At 54.6% G+C, this 19,380-nt stretch overlaps 3 protein-coding genes and 1 long non-coding RNA gene across 5 annotated transcripts in view; 2 read left to right on the top strand and 2 right to left on the bottom strand.

Annotated features, from left to right (window-relative positions):
- The window catches only part of RTN2 (reticulon 2), a 9,852-nt gene extending 1,378 nt beyond the window's left edge, over positions 1–8,474 (bottom strand). Inside the window, 9 exon segments of the mRNA XM_006107226.3 lie at positions 1,052–1,098; positions 1,218–1,287; positions 1,434–1,572; positions 1,943–2,150; positions 5,124–5,381; positions 5,490–5,667; positions 5,669–5,961; positions 6,080–6,124; positions 8,269–8,474. Coding sequence (XP_006107288.1) covers positions 1,052–1,098; positions 1,218–1,287; positions 1,434–1,572; positions 1,943–2,150; positions 5,124–5,381; positions 5,490–5,667; positions 5,669–5,961; positions 6,080–6,124; positions 8,269–8,302 — 1,272 coding nt within the window. The 5' untranslated portion in view covers positions 8,303–8,474.
- Positions 8,475–9,661: 1,187 nt separating this feature from the next.
- PPM1N (protein phosphatase, Mg2+/Mn2+ dependent 1N (putative)) lies at positions 9,662–14,850 on the top strand. The gene is given in 10 exon segments (XM_023747949.1): positions 9,662–9,760; positions 9,763–9,853; positions 9,856–10,044; positions 10,047–10,097; positions 10,100–10,327; positions 11,271–11,419; positions 12,978–13,032; positions 13,035–13,253; positions 13,336–13,397; positions 14,767–14,850. Coding segments are annotated over 10 exon segments (1,227 nt in total).
- On the top strand, positions 11,079–11,789 carry LOC102427836 (prothymosin alpha-like). Its single transcript, XM_006107225.2, has one exon. It carries the CDS (start codon positions 11,264–11,266, stop codon positions 11,588–11,590), a length of 327 nt encoding a protein of 108 aa, XP_006107287.1. The 5' UTR covers positions 11,079–11,263; the 3' UTR covers positions 11,591–11,789.
- A 2,334-nt stretch (positions 14,851–17,184) lies between the features above and the next one.
- LOC111824265 lies at positions 17,185–18,094 on the bottom strand. 2 transcript variants are annotated; one of them, XR_002827340.1, is made up of 3 exons: positions 17,924–18,094; positions 17,634–17,810; positions 17,185–17,390 (listed from the first exon to the last, which is right to left on the bottom strand). It is a non-coding gene; the product is annotated as an uncharacterized LOC111824265 (long non-coding RNA). The 2 variants fall into 2 exon arrangements; XR_002827339.1 differs by having other exon boundaries at positions 17,634–17,724.
- Positions 18,095–19,380: the final 1,286 nt, after the last annotated feature.

Below are 19,380 nucleotides of genomic sequence, written 5' to 3'. Positions count from 1 at the left end.
GTTAGGCCTATCTCTGGGAGGGACGTGCGTTATTTGACTCTCAGCTGTGCTGGGAGAAGGGAATGTCAGTCCCTCTGTCTGTCTCTGGACAGGATACAAGTCAGTTGGCCTTGGTTCTGTCAGCATTCTGGGCAGAAGTCATCCACCCATTCTGACAGAGACGTCAGTCCCTGGCAACTTTAGGGAGTGAGAGCATCAGTCGGTCCACCTGTGTTGCCTGGGATGGTGTCCATCAGACCCAGAGTACGTGTAAGGATCGATGGCATCGGTTTGTCTGTCTGTCTGCAGCTGGGCTATGTGTTTGTCAGTCTCTGGTGGTGTCAGGGGGAGAAGGCATTCATCTGTCTGCCTGTTTCTGGCTAGGATGAGTGTTGTTCCGTGTGAGGCTGTGGCAGGGAAGGAAGACATCAGTTAGACTGACTCTGCAGCGAGGACTTGCCAGTCAGACCTTGGGCGCGTCGTCAGCGAGGAGCATCAGTTAGTCCACCCGCCTTGGGCTGGGGCATGTCAGTCAAATCCTGGCTCCATCAGGGGACACCAATCAAAACGCCCGTCTCTGGCTGTTTAAATGTATTGGTTAGACCAGTGATGGCGAACCTATGACACGCGTGTCAGAGGTGACACGCGAACTCATTGTTTTGGTTGATTTTTCTTTGTTAAATGGCATTTAAATATATAAAATAAATATCAAAAATATGTCTTTGTTTTACTGTGGTTGCAAATATCAAAAATTTTCTCTATGTGACACGGCACCAGAGTTAAGTTAGGGTTTTTCAAAATGCTGACACGCGGAGCTCAGAAGGTTCGCCATCACTGGGTTAGACTCTAGCTCTATTGAGGGGCAGCAGCCAGAGCACCTGTGCCTGGCCGGGACCTATGTCAGTCAGACCCTGATCCTTTCAGGGGCAGAAACACCAGTTGGCCCTCTTGTCTCTGGTTGGGACATCTGTCAATGGAACCCGGACTGTAGGGGATGGGGGGCAGCCAAACCAGCCATATTTGGCTAGGATACCGCCACCTGAGGGCCTGAAAGAGGGCCTGTCACACTCACCTGATGCTGTCGGTACAGCAGGGGGACGGTGAATACACCAATCACTCCTGTGGGCACAGAGATGGGGGGTCAGGGTTCTCACAAGAGATGAACAATTCCATCTGGGTCCCTGTTCCCCTCAATGACCCCCCTCCTCACCCAGCCCCCCACCGCCTTCCCAGCTCACCCAGAATGAGAAGAGTCAAACCATTGAAGACGGCACCCACGAAGGTCAAGATGTAGAAGAGAAGGGCGAGCTGGGGGTGAGGGTCAGGGTCAGGGTCAGCAGAGCTTATAGGGCACTCCCCAGGCTCTGAACTTACCCAGAAATGGCCCTCCTACCCCCCAGGGGCAGGAAGGCGAATGGTTGGGAACCCAGGAGAGAAGGGGGGCTTTGGGGCACCTTGAGGGAGTCCACGAGGTCTTCTACCAGGAAGAAATGCCGCAGCTGGGTGGCCGCAGAGACCACTTTGGAGGCAATCTGCTGGGACAAACGTTCTATCTGCTCCCGAGTCAGGGTCAGGTCCACGTCCAGATAGGCCCTGAGAGGACAAAGGGGTGTGAGGTGACTCAGTGGGTGGGTGGGGCTCAGGCTGAGAGGTGTGGCTGGGACAAGGGCAAGAAATGGGGTTTGGAGGAAGGCCAGGTGTAGAGGGCTAAGGTCAAGGTCAGGGTCAGGGTCAGGAGATGGGATCAAGGGTTAAGGCTAAGAGATTAGGATTACAGGTTAGGGCTGCAATTGAAGGGCCAGAGCATGGTTTAGTCAGGGGCAGGGCCAGGTTGGAGCCAGAAAGAGGAATAGGATGGGTTAGGACCCGGGTGAGAACTTGGTGCCTGAACGGAGGTCATAGGTCATGACTTAGGGTCAGCACCGGGGTCTGGAGAGTCAGGGTCAGGGCCGGGGGTTCTCACTGGAAGGGGTTGGCACCGTCCCCCCGGTGCACGGCCTGCAGCACTTTTCGGTAAACCCTGAGAGAGATGGTGCCACAGAGCAGCAACAGGGCCACATGGGCGGGCACGGACACGATGCTAAAGTGCAGGAGGCACAACAGGGAGACCATGAGGCCTGTGAAGACCACTCCTGATGTCTTCGTGTCCTTCCAGTACAGCAAGTCCGCCACTGTGGAGGAGGGGGGCAATCAGGCTGCGGTTTGGGCCTGGCCTGGTGACCTCTTGACCTCCCACCTCCTGTCTCAGGGCTGACCCATGACCCCTTGACACAGCCGTGTCAGCCTTAATCCAATTTCCAACCTTTTAGTGTCTGCTTTTATTCCATATTGCCTCCCCTCTCCCCCTCTTGGAAAACCCAAGTTAACCATCTAGCAAGTCTCTTTATCTTATATTCCAAGCATAGATGATGTGTGGACCCAACTTTTGGTCATTATGTATGAAAAATGGAATCGTATATATACACGTTTCTGCATCACACATATCTCGATCTATCTTCCCTCCTAGAATTCCCTGCTAGTCAACTGGAATAACTCTTAATTCATTCTTTCTAATGAAGAGTGCCACAATACTCTGAAGTGTGGCTTCACTGTCATTCATTTCATTCGATCATGTATCTATTGCTGGACCGTTCACTGTTCCCTCCCCTCCTTTCCATAACAGTACTGCAAGCACCAGCCTTCTACAGATATTCTTCTCTCTTTCTTTTTCTTTTCTTTTTTTTTACAGGAGGAAGGGAGAGGGATAGAGAGTTAGAAACATCGATAAGAGAGAAACAACATCGATCAGCTGCCTCCTGCACACCCTCTACTGATGATGTGCCCTCAACCAAGGTACATGCTCCTGACCGGAATCGAACCTGGGACCCTTCAGTCCGCAGGCTGATGCTCTATCCACTGAGCCAAACAGGTTAGGGCTCTTCTCTCTGAGAGAGAATCCCAAGGTGGAACGGCTGGGTGGATGTCATAAATACTCCCAGATGGCTTACTAGCAAGACTGTAACAATTCTCTTCTCCATGAGCAAAGCGATGGTGATCTTTTCCCAGCATCCTGCCCAGCAGTGGGTGTTACTGTTCTTTATATTTTGGGGCAACCTGATAGTGTAAAGTGATAGCTCCTTGATATTCCTACCAGCACATTTTTCTAAGTCCTAAATGTATTAATAACCCACCCTCCTTCCTAAGCATCTCACCCACATTTCTGACCTCTTTCTAAGACCCTCCTCCCAAGTCCTATCAATAACCTCCAGACTAGACCTAGTTGGTTTGGCTCAGTGGATAGAGCGTCGGCCTGCGGACTGAAGGGTCCAGGGTTCGATTCCCAATGGGGGGCATGAGGAGGCAGCCAATCAATGATTCGCTCATCATTGATGTTTCTATCTGTCTCTCCCTCTCCCTTCCTCTCTGAAATCAATAAAAAAATATATTTTAAAAAATTTTAAAAAAAATAACCTCCAGCCCTAGCCAGTTTGGCTCAGTGGATAGACCGTCGGCCTGCGGACTGAAGGGTCCCGGGTTCGATTCCAGTCAAGGGCATGTACCTTGGTTGCGGGCACATCACCAGTGGGAAGTGTGCAGGAGGCAGCTGATCGATGTTTCTCTCTCATCAATGTTTCTAACTTTCTATCCCTCTCCCTTCCTCTCTGTAAAAAACCAATAATAATAAAAAAAAAATAACCTCCAGACCCTGTGTTTCATCTCACCCATATACACTGTATCTGCCTCCCAATAATCCGCTAACCAGGAGCCCAGACCCTTCCACTTCTTTCCAGACGCTCTTCACCCTCTCACCCTCACTCCAATCAAACCCTGACCCATCCCGATGGTTCTTCTCCGAGTCTGACTCCCCTTCGCATCCTCCCTGTACACCCTCCCATCTACCTTTAACTAGGGCAGGCCACCCCCCACCCCCAGGCGCAGGGGCCTCCCCTGCAGGCTCCCCGAGGCCCGCGCCAGCGGGTGGGGGAGGGGCCGGGTCGCCCGAGGCGGGGGCTAAGTTTAGGCTCGCGGGGGGGAGGGGGCCCTGGCCTGCAGCTGTGCTGGCCCATCCAGCCCCTGAGTGACAGCGCCGCCTGGGCCTGAGGCTGGGGGAGGGTGCCTTCCTGCTCTTAGACTCCAAAGCCCTGTCTTGGGGGAGAGGGTACCCCACGCTCCCTCCGCGCTCTCCCTCGACACCCCCAAAACCCCCCAGCCTCAGCCTGCAGCTCTGGGGAATCTGGGACCAATGGGAAGCATCCTCCCAGACGTGAGGGCGGTAGCGAATCTGGGTCCCTTTCCGCCGCCCCCCAGCCCCGATCCCAGCCCGCCCCGCAGGCCCACCTTTACTCCCCATCTCTGCTCCGCGTGAAAGGCTGCGGACTCCACTGCTTCTCGGGGCTTTTGCCCACTTCAGTGGAACCCAGAGGGAGGGAGCAGGGGGGGCGGGGCCCCTTCGCACCCAGCCAATGGCTCTCCACGGAGGTGGGGACAGTTCCAAAAAGGGGTGGTTCTCTTTGTAAACAGCCCCCAGCCGTGGTGTCTGTAAGCGGCCCGCCCTTGGAGGTTCGTGGAGGCCGAGCATATTCTAAACTAAAGTAACGCAGCGTCTGCTTGCCGCTGGCTGGCGGATGTGGTCAGGGGAGAGGAGTTTTTGAAAGGCACAGAGTTTACTTATGACTGTCCCACAGCCACATCCAGAAGAGAGCTTTATTTTTTTCTGGGGTTTGGCCTGTTCCACAATCAGCCTCTAGGGGGAGCACTCCAAAAGAGGGATTTATTCATTTTTTACTTTTTAGCAATCAGCCAATCCTAATGCTCGAAAAAAAGGGCTAACTTCCCAGTGGAAATCTATATAAAAAGAGCCAATGACAAAAAAAAAGAAAGAAAGAAAGAAAAGAAAAGAAAAGAAAAGAAAAGAAAAGAAAAGAAAAGAAAAGAAAAGAAAAGAAAAGAAAAGAAAAGAAAAGAAAAGAAAAGAAAAGAGAAAAGAAAAGAAAAAGAAAATAAGAGCCAATGGCAATCTTAGATAATGGGCATTTAAAGGGCGGAATTCATATGTCCAGCCTCCCTTCTCCACTCTCCATTCCTTCGCGAAGTTGGTCCCTTCAAATTGCAACCCTCCCACCCCCGCTGTGATCCGAAGGAGCACCTTCACTCAAGCAGTTTACCTAGAAGGTGTGGTTCCAGTGTGGATTCTGATTGGTCCGTGCTAACAAGGCACTGCCCCGTGATTGGTTCCCGATCCAGCTGCCTCCTAGGCTCTTCCTCTTTCTCGTCCAGCGAGGGCTCAGCAGGCCATGAGTTCGAATCCCGGGATCCGGGCGGGGACGGGGTCCGGGCCTGGGGGGTCCCAGAGCCAGGCCTGGATGGTGGAGTCAAGGCGCCGGGCGGCGAGGACTGAGCGAATGCGAGTTGTAGGTCCAGTTCTGGCGCGTTAGAGAGAGAAGGCCATGAGCTCTCACCTTGGAGGTGCCCTGGGAAGAGTCTAACTACCCGCCCCTGGTGACTGGTCCCAGCACGTGGGGACATCTCACCTTTCCCAGCCTCTCTGGCCTCCGACCCGTCGGGCTCCTCGTCTTCCAGGGGCGTGGAGCTACTGGTGGCCGAGTCCTCCCCGGACCCCGCTCCCCGGGCCACCCAGTCCAGCTGGTCCAGCGGGAGCCCCAGGCCCTCCGGGGTGCGCTCGGCCTGCGGGGCGGTGTCAGGGTCTCTCCCGGCGCACAGGCTCCGGGGATTGGCTCAGGCTGGGGATGCTCTCCAGGCTGTCGCCCAGGCCGGGCTGGGGGGGTGGGTCTCTCGTTTCCGAGACCGAGCGGCCCTGGGGCCGGGGCCGGCGGGCAACCGAATCCCGGCGCGCTCCGGAGCCCACCCCGCCGTCGAAGGCAATGTAGGAGAAGGTCAGCTCCCGGGGGGTGCCCCAGTCCTGCGACGTGGTCTCCTCCTCGTCGTCCTCCGAGAACTCCCGGGCTGTGTGCAGCTCCCGGAAATCCGAGTCGTCGTTCCCTCCTGCAGAGCAAGGCAGGCGTGAGCTCCTCGGAGGAGGACCCTGACCACCCTCCTCACCCTCCTCCCCAGCTGGGAGCCTCTTTCAAGTCACATTTTCACGTCCTCCCCCTCCGCTTACCTTCCGTGGAATCAGGGGTAGAGGAGGCCGTAGACGGAGCTTCTTCTGGGAGAGGGATGGGGGGGGAAAGCAAAGATTCTTAGAAGTTTAGACTGTCTGACCACCAAAGTGTGCCAGTCCTGGGAACCTGGATGGTCGGAGTTAAGGAATCTTAGAATATTTGAGTCCCAGGGCCTTTACAACATTTGCACACAGACTGTAAAGCCTAACTCATTTCTTTTTTTATTTTTTAAATATATTTTATTGATTTTTTTACAGAGAGGAAGGGTGAGAGATAGAAAGTTAGAAACATTGATGAGAGAGAAACATCGATCAGCTGCCTCCTGCACACCCCCTACTGGGGATGTGCCCGCAACCAAGGTACATGCCCTTGACCGGATCGAACCTGGGGACCCTTCAGTCCGCAGGCCGACGCTCTATCCACTCAGCCAAACCAGTCAGGGCAACTCACTTCTTTTTTAAAAAAAATACATTTTTATTGATTTCAGAAAGGAAGGAAGAGGGAGAGAGAGATAGAAACATTAATGGTAAGAGAGAATCATTAATTGGCTGCCTCCTACACACTCCACACTGGGGATCAAGCCCGCAGTCCAGGCACGTGCCCTGACCAGCAATGGAACCGGGACCTCCAGGTTCATAGGTTGACACTCAGCCACTGAGCCACACCGGCTGGGCAAGCCTAACTCATGTCTATCAGAAGCTCCGTCTTAGAAGTTCAAGTCCAGGAACCCTAATTTCAAACTCTTCAAATTAGGAGTCTTAGGAGGTATCAGTTCACTCATTCTTTCAACAACCATTTGGTGAAAGCCCACTATGGGCTGGGCACTGTTTTAACCCCAAGGATACAACTGCGGACAATACAGACAAAACCCCTGCCCTCAAAAGCTTCTAGAGGGGACAGACAATAAACAAGTAAATAAATGACGTCGGTGCTTTAAGTGTGTGGAGAAAAGAGCTTGATAAGGGAAGAGACCATGAGAGGGTGCAACTTCAGACAGGGTGGTGAGAAGACTTCTCTGATAAGATGACATTTGAGCAGAGGTCTGAATAAAGAATCCAAGCAGGTATTTAGGGAAGAATCTTCCAGGCAGATGGAAAAGCTCAGTGCAAAGGCCCTGAGGCAGGCACTGTTTGGCATATTTGAGGAAAAGAGAGGTGCAAATGTGCGAGTGGAGCAAAATAACTGAGGGGAAGAAGGGTGGGGGATGAGGGATGATAAATAAGGTGGGAGATCATGTAGGGCCACCTTTATAAGCCCAATAAAGACCTTAGAATTTGGGGATGATACGCTAAAATGTTGAAATAACAAATTCTTAGAATTTTGGCATCTGGACTTCCCAGACAGGCAATTGGCTAGATCTGAGAGTGTTGAAATCCCCAGCTGTCAGAACCACGGGAGTGTGGGACAGAATTCGAGACAAGGACTACAAGAGCCCTGGGGGCAGAGATCGAGAGGGTCAGACAAGGCTTTTTCAGTTGTGGAATCCAGCCCCTCACAGCTACCGAACTTGGGGCTTTGCCTACAGGAGATGCTCAAAAGCCTTTGGAAATTGGACTCAGACTCCGTCTGCTCCCATCTTGTTTCCTTAGCTGGGGAATGGGATGCCAGGAACCAGAGGGCCGGAGCAGAGTGAGTCTCTTCCAGGGTTACTCCCAACCAGTGGTAAAGCCTGCCAAGGACCCAGGAGTCCTCGCCCCAACCCAGGAATGGCTGCTTCCCAGGGACAGGGGGTTGGACAGTTTGGGCGAGGTCGGGGCTGCCTGTGAGTCAGGGCAGAAAACAGAGGTGGGATGCGAAGGTGGGTGAGGTCAGACTTCTCTTTTCCATCCTGATTCTACCCCTCCATTCAACCGCCCTCCCGCCCGCTGCGGCCAGCACCAGGCATGGGGACAGCTCCCGGCAAACGTCCTCATCCCCGGGGCGAGGCCTGGCCACACACTCCAGCGCCCAGCGCGCCCCCACGCCAGTTATCTCAGTGCCCCCCAACTCCGCCCTGTGTCACTCAAGTCCTCCGGGTCAGGTCGCCCCCGTTGCCGCTAGATCGCGGGGGGAGGGGAGAGCATCCTTTGTCTCCTTCGCCCCCTCCCCCATCCCGGCTCGCCCCGCGGCCCGGTGCGGACAGGATACCAGGGAGGAGCCCACCCGGGCCTCTGCGCCCCGCACCAGGCCGGAGCCTGCCCCTACTCACTGCAGTGGGCGAAGACCGGCAGGACCTGCCCCATGGCCCCCCTCGGGCCTGCATCGGGACCCCCGCCCACTCCGGCCACGCCGCCCTGGGCCTGGGGCCGCGGGCACTCATCTCCACCGAGCCCACGACGCCAGCGCCATCCTTGCCGCCTCCTCCTCCTGGGCAGCTCCAGCAGCCGCCACCACCGCCGCCGCCCTTTGCTCGGCTCGGCGGGGCGGGCGGGGCGGGCGGGGCCGCGGCGGGGAAGGCACTGCAGCGCGGAGCTGGGGGCGGGGCCAAAGGGCAGGCGGGGCGGGGCCTGAGGGCGGGCGGGGGCGGGGCAACACTGTGAGGAGGGCGTGGCTTTTGTACTAGAGGAGTGGGGCTCGGAGGATAGGGTATGGGGCCGACAAGATGGTAAAAGAAAGGGCGGAGTCTAGATGGAAGGGGGCGCGGCCTGTAGGGGAAGAGGTGCGGAGCCTGGGGTGGGGCTCGGGGCTCGGGAAAGAACGGTGGGGGCGAGGATCTCCGAGGAGAGGAGTTAGGGGTGGCATTGAGGAGAAGCAGGGTTTGAGTCTGGATTTTCAGAGGGAGTGGAAAAGGGAGGGGATAGAAAATACCCAGAAAGTTTTGAGACCTGGAGAGGAGCTCAGACAAGGGTGGGGCTTAAAGCCGATTTATAATTACGTATTCCGATAGTTGGGCGGGGTCAGTCAGAGACCGAGGAGCTAGAGGCGTGATATAAAGGGAATAGGAGGCCAGGCAAGGGGGCGTGGCCTAGGAGGTGGGCGTAACCCGCAACCCTCAGAGAGGAGGCGAGCTTTGGCGCAATGTCGGGGCTGGCCTGCAGCGAAGAGGCGGGGCTAGAGGTGGGGCCAGGACGGAGACTATTAAGAGTTTGAGGCTGTGGGATTGCATGAGTGGCGGGACCAGGAAAAGAAACATCCGAAGTCCGGGGTCGACACCCAGAAGTGGAGAGGTCGAACTAAAAAAATAAAGGATTTAAAGATTTAAAACGGGGGCGAGGCCACTGAGCTTGGACGGAGCAGGGCTGGTGGGGACTGAAGCCAAGAATGTAGTGTTGAGAACATGGATTCTGCAGTTCGTGTCCCAGCTGGTTCTGCGACTCAGTTTCCTCTTCTGTAAACCGGAAATGATGATGTAAAATAGTGTGTAACACACATGGTGAATGTGAATGCTACTTTGCTATTATTTTTCCCTGACCCTGATCCCAAACCTCCCTTTGAAGGTGCGAGAGAAAGGAAGACTCAGTAGTCCAATCTCTTTTAGTGACTCGACTTGAGTGCAGATCGAGGAGATTTCGGTGGTTTAAAATCTCACAGTGGAGGGGATTAAAGCAGTGGGAGGGGGGCAGGTGCAGAGGGTGAAGCCTTCCTGATCCCAAGACTGAAGGATGGCGGCCCTTGCCCGCCTGCTGGAGCGTCTGCTCTGGCCGGCGCAAAAGGAGGAGGGGGCAGAGGAGGAGGAGGGGCGCAGGACTCCCAATGGGCCTCGCCTCGGTTCCTCCTGGACGCCCCGCGATGCGCTCAGCGGCCGCACGGGGGTGAGGCAGCCTCTTGGGGCCTGCGCTTCGGAGCGAGCGCAGCGCAGGTTGGCGCGCGCACATGGAGGACGCGCATTGCGCTTGGCTCGCGTTACCCGGGCTGCCCCAGGGCTGGGCTTTCTTTGCTGTCCTCGACGGCCAAGGCGGAGCGCGAGCAGCCCTCTTCGGCGCGCGCCACCTGCCCGGCCACGTGCTCTTGGCGTTGGACCCTGCGCCTGGCGAGCCAGAGGGCGTGTGCGGGCGCTTCGCCTGGCTTTCTGGAGCGCAGACGCACGCCCGCGCTCGCTCTGCCCCGCGGCGAACCAGGCGGCTCTACCGCGGTGGTGTTACTCGTCTCCCCGCGCTTTCTGTACCTGGCACACTGCGGTGACTCTCGCGCGGTGCTGAGCCGCGCTGGAGCTGTGGCCTTCAGCACCGAGGGCCATGGACCCCTCCGGCTCCGGGAACGCGAGCGTATCCGTGCGCTTCTCTGCGCGCAGCAGTTGGACACGTGCCTGTGCAAGGTCCTGGGGTGGGGCTTGGGGCGAGGAGCCTAATGGTTTTAGGGCGGAAGGGCTTTAATGGAGAGGCATGAGTAAAACTAAACAGGGGGTGGAGTTCCACTAAAAGGCTTCTGCTGGAAGGGGGCAGGGCCAAAATGTGGAGAGGGCAGGCTGCCTTGAAGCAAGATGGAAAAGTGGTACTTGAAGTGCTAAATAAATAAGTGGGAGGGGTTTAAGAGAAAGGGCGTGGTCTTTTGGGTGGGAGGGCCCTGCGTCATAGGAGTGGGTCTTGTTTTTTTTTTTTTAAAATATATTTTTATTGACTTTTCACAGAGAGGAAGGGAGAGAGATAGAGAGTCAGAAACATCGATGAGAGAGAAACATCGATCAGCTGCCTCCTGCACACCTCCCACTGGGGATGTGCCCGCAACCAAGGTACATGGCCTTGACCGGAATCGAACCTGGGACCTTTCAGTCCGCAGGCTGACGCTCTATCCACTGAGCCAAACCGGTCTTGGCAGGGTCTTGTTTTTTAATTTAATTTTTATTTATTGATTTTAGAAAGAAAAGAAAAGAGAAAGACACTAATTTATTATTCCACTTAGTTATACATTCATTGGTTGACTCTTGTATGTGCCCTCACTGGGGATCGAACCCGCAACCTTGGTGTATCAGCACCATGCTCTAACCAAATGAGCTACCCAGTCAGGGCCCAGAGTGGGTCTTTTTTTTTTTAAGAGAGGGAGAGAGAGACAGAAACATCAATGATGAGAAAGAATCATTGATCGGACTGGCTGCTCTGAAAAGCCATCTTTGCGTTGTTCCTGTGGCTCCCTCTCCGCTCGCTGCAACCACCTCTGCCGCGCGCCTCCTCCACCGCCGCGGACTCCGGCAGCTTCTTCGCCAGAGTCCTCCAACTCTCGCTTTTTTAAAAAAAATCCGCTGCATAGGATCACCGGCGTGCCCCACCATGTCAGACACGGCCGTGGACACCAGCTCCGAGATCACCACCAAGGACTTAAAGGAGAAGCAGGAAGTTGTGGAGGAGGCAGAGAATGGAAGAGATGCACCTGCGAATGGGGACGCTGAGAATGAGGAAAATGGGGAGCAGGAGGCTGACAATGAGGTAGATGAAGAAGAGGAAGAAGGAGGGGAGGAGGAGGAAGAGGAAGGTGATGGTGAGGAAGAGGATGGAGATGAAGATGAGGCAGAGGCAGCTGCAGGCAAACGGGCAGCTGCAGATGATGAGGATGATGATGTTGACACCAAGAAGCAGAAGACCGATGAGGATGACTAGACAGCAAAAAAAGGAAAAGTTAAAGGCCCCCGTGACCTCTTCACCCTCCACTTCCGGTCTCAGAATCTAAACGTGGTCACCTTCGAGTAGAGACTCCCGCCCACCTGCCCACCCACCCACCTCGGGCAGCGCCACCTGCAGATGACACGCACTCTCCACCACCCAACCAAAACCACAACGTGAATTTGCAACAGGGGAGGAAAAAAGAACCAAAACTTCCAAGGCCCTGCTTTTTTTCTTTTTTTTAAAAATATATTTTATTGATTTTTTACAGAGAGGAAGGGAGAGAGATAGTTAGAAACATCGATGAGAGAGAAACATCGACCAGCTGCCTCCTGCACACTCCCTACTTTGGATGTGCCCGCAACCCAGGTACATGCCCTTGACCGGAATCGAACCTGGGACCTTTCAGTCCGCAGGCCGACGCTCTATCCACTGAGCCAAACCGGTTTCGGCTGCTTTTTTTCTTAAAAGTACTTTAAAAAGGAAAATTTGTTTGTATTTTTTATTTACATTTTATATTTTTGTACAAATTGTTAGGGGTCAGCCATTTTTAATGATCTTGGGACCACAAACCAGCCTTTGGAGCATTCTCTGTCCTACTTCTGACTTCAGTTGTGGTGTGACCATGTTCACTATAATCTCAAAGGAGAAAAAAAAACCTTATAAAAAAAAGGAAAAACAACAACAACAAAAAACAGTCTTATTCCGAGCATTCCAGTAACTTTTTGTGTATGTACTTAGCTGTACTATAAGTAGTTGGTTTGTATGAGATGGTTAAAAAGGCCAAAGATAAAAAGGTTTCTTTTTTTCCCTTTTTTTGTCTATGAAATTGCTGTTTATTTTTTTTTTGGCCTGTTCGATGTATGTGTGAAACAATGTTGTCCACAATAAACAGGAATTTTATTTTGCTGAGTTGTTCTGACAAAAAAAAAAAAAAAGAATCATTGATCGGCTGCCTCCTGCACACCCCCTACTGGGGATCGAGCCCGAAACCAGGGCATGTGCCCTGACTGGGAATTGAACCATGACCTCCTAGTTCATAGATCAATGTTCAACCACTGAGCCACACAGGCCGGGCGGAGTGGGTCTCGAGGTCTGACTAGGACCAGGAGGAGCAGCTAGAGTGGGAGGAGCTTTGGGGAAGGGGCGTGGTTCTCTTAGCGCCGGCGGGGCTAGACCAGTAAGGGGAGTGGCCTAAGGGATCTGTCCCTGTGAGATGGCTTGGTTTAGACTGGCAGATGGGCGGGGCTTGAGAGAAATGGGGAGACCCACACAAGAACTCAGGGATTGTTAGGGAGCTCTGCTTCTGAGAGCGTGGGGCCCCGCGCTGGGTCATTCAATCATGTCCCACTACAGTATACTCTCGTTTCTCCACCTTCTTCAGGGCAGCCTGGACAACATGACCTGCATCCTGGTCTGCTTCCCCCGGGGCCCCCAGGCCTTGCGAGGAGGAAGGAGCTAGAGCTGCATGCAGCCTTGGGCCGCAGGGTGGCAGGTGGGCAAGCTCTTTTAGAAGCTCAGCGGGAGGGGTGGTCGGCAGGGGCACTCCCATCCCTGCTGTGTTCCTCTGCCCAGGAGCCCCCCAGCCTGAACAAGGTGTTCAGGACTCTGGCCTCTGAGGACATCCCGGATTTACCTCCTGGGGGAGGGCTCTACTGCATGTGAGTCGGGTGGGAGGGGGTAGAATGGGGGGGTGGCCAGAGGAGGGTCTCGTCCTGAGGGCCCCCCCACTCTGCTCTCCGGGGCCGCTCTCATCCCTGAAGCTTATTCTCAGCTCTTCCAGGCCTCAGGGCAGCGCTGGGAGGTAAGGACCCTCTGTTCTTTTTTTTTTTAAATATATTTCATTGATTTTACAGAGAGAAAGGGAGAGGGAGAGTTAGAAACATTGATGAGAGAGAAACAGCAGTTCAGCTGCCTCCTGCACACTCCCTACTGGGGATGTGCCCCCAACCAAGGTACATGCCCTTGACCGGAATCGAACCCAGGACCCTTCAGTCCGAAGGCCGACGCTCTATCCACTGAGCCAAACCAGTTAGGACAGGACCCTCTGTTCTTGAATGGTTCTCTTGGAAGCATGTAACCCAGCCCCCTCCCCCCCACACACCTCCTTTAGGGATAGGGAAATTGAGGTCAGAGGGGACAAGGGACTTGCCTGGTATATTAATACCTTCTCACTCCTGGCTTGAAGCATTGTGCTAGGTATTACGGTGGGGAAGCAGAGCAGAAGAGACTGCTCCCCCGCCGAGAAATGTGCCCCTGCAATGCTCTGTGAAGCCCCATCATTCCAAGCACCACCCCCTCCATCCAGGAATAAGGCAGAAACATTCAAGGAATGTTGTGGGCCAGGCCCGGGTGCCCTGCGGGCCAAGGGATCCCTGAGGATGGTCTGGGTCTTGGAGAGAGGCTGTGAATTGGGCCCAGGCAGCCTAAGAGAACTGGAGGTGTCCACAGAGGCGGTGGGCGGGCCACAGAAAGGCAGGGGTGAGGTGGGGCTCCGAGTGGAAACGGGAAGGAGGAAGCCGGGGCCAGAGGCTTCCGAAAAGCAGAAAAGAGAGTTTGGTTATTCCCACTTAGAGGAGGGCGGCTGTTGCTAGTTTCTGAGCAGCAGGAGGAGGTATTTGTCAGAATTGTTTGAGTTGTGAGTGACAAACCCAATTCAATCTGGGAAAGCAAAACCGGGAATTTACTGGGCCATGTAATTGAAGAGTTCGGGGACTTAAGGCATGACTGCGTCCAGTTGTCAGATGATGTCATCAGGAACTGTCTCTTAGTTTTATTTCCTCTGAATTGGCTTCGTGCCCAGGCAGGGTCTGAGCTCCAGGGAGCAGAGACTTGCAGCTCCAGCCTCACGTCCCATGAGCTTAACATCCTCCGTGGAAAGAAGGCACCGGTTTCCCAGGAGTTGCAGCAATGGCTCCAGAGCTGGTTTTTATCGGCCGCCCTGGGTCACGTGCCTGCCAGTCACTGTGTCTCTGACCGGCCAGACTGTGGTCACAAGCCCACCCCTAGAGCTTAGGGTTGGGGGTCCAGTGCTTCCAAAACCGATGGATTGAGAGATGGGGGATGCTGGTCCCCCCAAAGGGAAATAGGAGTGGTGTTTCCAGAATATAGGGGAGTAGATACTGAGAGTAGAAGGGGTGTCTATGCACCATCTCTTATGTTTTATGTTACAGAAGGCGCAGAACGGGGCTGGGAAGGCCACTGGCACCCATCCAAGCTCTGCCTTGGACTTCAGGCCTGACAGCTGTCGTCCTTAGGGGGTCCCCCTGTTGTCCTTTGGGGCCCTAAGGGAACTTAGAAACCTCTCCTTCCTCAGCTACAAAGAACAGCGGAAGGAAGAAGAGCTGATGGAGGAACCTCAGAAGGTTTATTTCCCCTTCTCCTACTTCCCTCTCACAAAAAAGTCTTATGAGGGGGAATTCCACTCACCATCTAGATGGAAAAAACACACCCCAAAACCAAATATTCAGAGCTGAACGGATCCTGAAAGATCACCCAGTTCAATAACCGTGTCTCCCCTTTCCATTTCTCATCTGTTATGGAGGAGCTAGGGGAGATGTTATTATGAAATTAGAATTACATAACTCAAGATACATTTTTCTTATAGGAAAAAAAAAAAACCACAGACACCGCCCCCCCGCCCTCCAAACATCATTTGCCCAGTCATTTGGCAAATATATTGGGCACCTGCTCACAGCCATCAGCCAGGGGGCCTCACTGAGATTCCTGTCTATTCTAGGGGCCCACCTCCTAGTGTGTGTGGGCAAACAGCAAACCAGGGAACTGATAAACAAGGTCACCTCAGACACTGACAAGTGTGTCAAGGAAAATAAAACAGGTGGATGTGGTAAGAAAAGCTACTTTGGTTTTTTAAAATTGTTATTCGTTTATTTTTTTTGAATGGCAGTAAGTTCCCTTGGTTCAAATTCAAGGGTACAAAAAAGGTATAAAATGAGAAGTCTTGCCCTAGCTGGTTTGGTTCAGTGGATAGAGCGTCGGCCTGCGGACTGAAGGGTCCCAGGTCTGATTCCCGAAAAGGGCACATGCCTGGGTTGAGGGCTCGATCCCCAGTCGGGGTGGGGGGTATGCAGGAGGCAGCCTATCAATGATTCTCTCATCATGTTTCTATCTCTCTCCCTCTCCCTTCCTCTCTGAAATCAATAAAAATATTTTTTAAATAAGTAAATAAATAAAATGAGAAGTCTTTCTCCATCCCACCCTGCAGCCCCTGGGAACGGATGCTTTAGACAGGGGATCAGTCTGAGGAGGGGACAATGAGCAGAGATCTGACAGAGAAGCACCAGCCATATAAACACCCCAGGGAAGTGTCCCAAGGCAGACCAGTGCGAAAGCCTAGAGACAGGATCAAACTTGGTATTTTCTTTAAAAAAAAAAGTATTGATTTGAGAGAGAGAAACATCGATTTTTTTTGTTCCACTTACTAATGCATTTATTGGTTGATGCTTGTGTGGGCTCTGACGGGGGGTCAAACCTGCAACCTTGGTGTATTGGGACAACGTGCGAACGAACTGTGCCTGGCTAGGGCTCGAACTTGGCATTTTCAGGATGAGGCTTGAGATTTCTATGACCATCGAATACTCCACAATCCCATGCCCTATCCTGTTGGTAATCACTGCCATGAGTTTGGAGTGGCTTTTCCCAGACCTTTGATTCTGCATATACACCCATGTATGTGGTGTTTCCTTGATCGTTTTCATATCCTATGTAGCATTTGGCGGTTTGTTTTTCCACCCAGTGATATGTTGGGGACTAGTTTCATGCCATTTGCACTCCTCATTCTTTTTTTATGTATCTTTATTATTTTTTAATTTCTTTACTGATTAAGTTATTACATATGTATCCTTATCCCCACATTATCCCCCCATTCCTCCCTGCACTCCTCATTCTTTTTAGGTGCTGCCCAGTGCTTCAGATAAGGGATGTGCAATGGTTTCTGTGGGGAGCCGGCACGGCCATGGCATACTCAGCCCCAGGGCGCCTTACGTGCCGTGCCAGCTCAGCCTGGTTCAGTGACCCTGAGTGGGGGGGTGAAAGGATTGAGAAAAGACAGACAAGAGAATGAAAGCTGGGTCTCGGTGGGACGCTGCTCCCTGATGAGGAGACAGCGCCAGCGCCACAAGCCGCGTCTTTATTTTATAGCAGATGCCACGAGGCAAAGTAGGGGCGTGATCACGTTGTTTACAACATTCTAGTGATTTTCAACCTCACTTAACTATATGCACCTGAACGCTATCACAAGGCACGTGGGGCTACGTGTTTGGACCATAGGTTCAAGCTTACAACCACAGCTGTTGGCTATGATTGTGCTGGGAGGGCCCTGCCCTTCCAGCCGGGACTTGCACGTGGCAATGAGAGGACCGTGTCCTTTCATTAGTCTGAGGCTTGAACCTGGCCAAAACACTGTAGCCGCGCCCCACAGGTTTCCCTATCCATCCTCCTCTTTTTAAAAAAAAAATACATTTTATTGATTTTTTACAGAGAGGAAGGGAAAGGGATAGAGTTAGAAACTTCGATCAGCTGCCTCCTGCACACCTCCCACTGGGGATGTGCCCGCAACCAAGGTACATGCCCTTGACCGGAATCGAACCTGGGACCTTTCAGTCTGCAGGCCGACGCTCTATCCACTGAGCCAAACCGGTTAGGGCGCCATCCTTCTCTTGATGGACCTGTAGACTATTTCCAGTTTCTTTCCCTCACATCACTGCTGCCATCAAGATCTTGGTCAGGCTCCTTGTGTACAGTTGCAAGGGTTTCTCTAGTGCAGGAGTCTTGCTACCTGTTTTACACAACACGAGTTAAGAATGGCTTTTACATTTTAAAGGGCTGTAAAAGGCATGTGAAAGGGACTCTATGCCTAATATGCCTAAAACATCTACTAGAAAAAGTTTGCTGACTGCAGTGCCGGTGGCACACAGGAGCACCACCCCTCCCATTTCACAGATGGAAAAGCGGAGACCCAGAGAGGAGAAAGGACTTGCCCAAGGTCACACAGAACTGGAGTTCTTATTCAGTTGGATACCTGTGTGTTGAAATGCTGTTCTGGGCCTGGCTGAGTTAGTGAGTCACAGAAATACGATGAAGTCTACACTTGTTCCCAAAGAACTTACAGCCTGAGGAGACACACAGAGAAACAATTCTAACCCAGGTGGGCCCGGGTTCAGGGGCTCCCAGGGTGAGCTGGAGCAGTTACTCGATTCTGCAGAGAAGAATTAATGTCAGCACATGACCTAGGAGCATGAGGCGAGGTCAGGGCGGCACCGAGGCAGGGGCTACGGCTTGGACAAAGGCTGGGAAGGTTGATGGGCTCACCTGGTCATCTGGACCCTGAGTATTGTTCGTTTTACACTTCGCACCAAGCACCACCGGCTCTGGGGGTTCAGGCAAGAGGGCTTATAGCCCAGATATAGTCCCTGCCTCCAGGCCTCAGTTTCCCCATTTGTAAACGGCAGACTGATGACTCCCCAGGCTTCTGCCCCGGACTGGGGCACCTACCCGGGCCAGGTGGCGCCGTGCAGGAGAGGTGGGGCCTCAGGAGTGACGTCACGCGGGCGGGGCCGGCGGGACCCGCTGCGGAAGCTTCGGCGGGTGTTGGGGCGCAGCCCGCAGCCCGCGCGTGGCGGGGGGAAGGGGCTCGCGGGAGCGGGTCCCGGGGAGGGTCGCCCCGCCTTCGTGGCCTCCAGTTGCGGGATGATCGTGCCATTCTCCGCGGGCGGGACTGAGTGACGGCGGGGCGTGCGTGGGGCGGGAGCCGGGGGCTTCATCCCCCTGGAACCGGCGCCTCACCCCCACCCCGGTCCCGCCGCACCCCACCCCCCGCGGCTGTGAGTCAGCGGCGGCCGCGCCCCCTCGGCCCACTTCCTCCTCACCTTCCCGGCCGGGCGGGGGCCGTGAGGGGCGGAGTCCTTCCCACCTTCCTCCCGCCGGTGCCGGGAGAGGGTGCACCATCGGTCACCCCCCAAATGGGCAGAGAAGAGAGACGTTGGGGGGTCAGAAGGGAGGAGTTAAGGGGGGAAATGTGAGGGTCCTCCTCGCCCCCCCAAAGGGAGCAGAGTGCAAAGAAACGGAGAAGTGGATGGGAAGGACGAGAATGCACGGTGCCCCCCTGAGATCCCCCTAAGGATCCCCATCGTGGGGAGAACTAGGGTCCCTCCCCCTCCACCGAGCGCCCCCCCCACGTGAGAGTGACCCCGGAAAGCGGCCCCAGCAGCACCGTTGGGGCGTAAGGTTCCGCGTTGGCCTTTTAAGCGCCCTCCGCCCCACCCACCCACCCCGCCTCGGTTGGCTCGCGGCCCCTTTAAGGCGCAGGGCACTGTGGGTAGGGGAGTGGATGTTGGAACGAGCACCCGGAGGGAAGTACAGTAGTAAGAGTAACACTGTAGCCGCCGGCGGCCGCGGGGAGCGCCGCGGAGGGGACGTCGCACCCCCTTTCTGTCGCGGGGACCCCGATCAGACCCCCCCAGAGGGTGGAGGTCGCCCGAGGACCCGCCCCGGCCCCGTCCACGTTTTCCCCAGGAAGCCGGACTCTATGGGGCGGGACCCTGGGGGAGACTGAGCAGAACCCGGAGCCAACCCCGAACCCCTGAACCTCGAGCCAGGGGCGCCCCGTTCTGTGGGTGCGCCGCCCGCCGCGGAGCAGCCATGAGGTGAGCCTCCAAAGCCTCCGGACCCGGCCCGCCGGCGCGGCCCCCCGCCCCGCCTTTGTCCCCTCCCCCCAACGCGCTCCGGGCTGGAATTTGGGGACCGGGCGCTGGGAGCCTCGGATTTGC

The sequence above is a fragment of the Myotis lucifugus genome, unplaced genomic scaffold, assembly GCF_000147115.1.
Source record: "Myotis lucifugus unplaced genomic scaffold, Myoluc2.0 scaffold_1073, whole genome shotgun sequence".
Taxonomy (NCBI): Eukaryota; Metazoa; Chordata; class Mammalia; order Chiroptera; family Vespertilionidae; genus Myotis; species Myotis lucifugus.
Note: the sequence above shows the minus strand (reverse complement) of the source record. Positions and strands in the feature narration are given on the sequence as shown.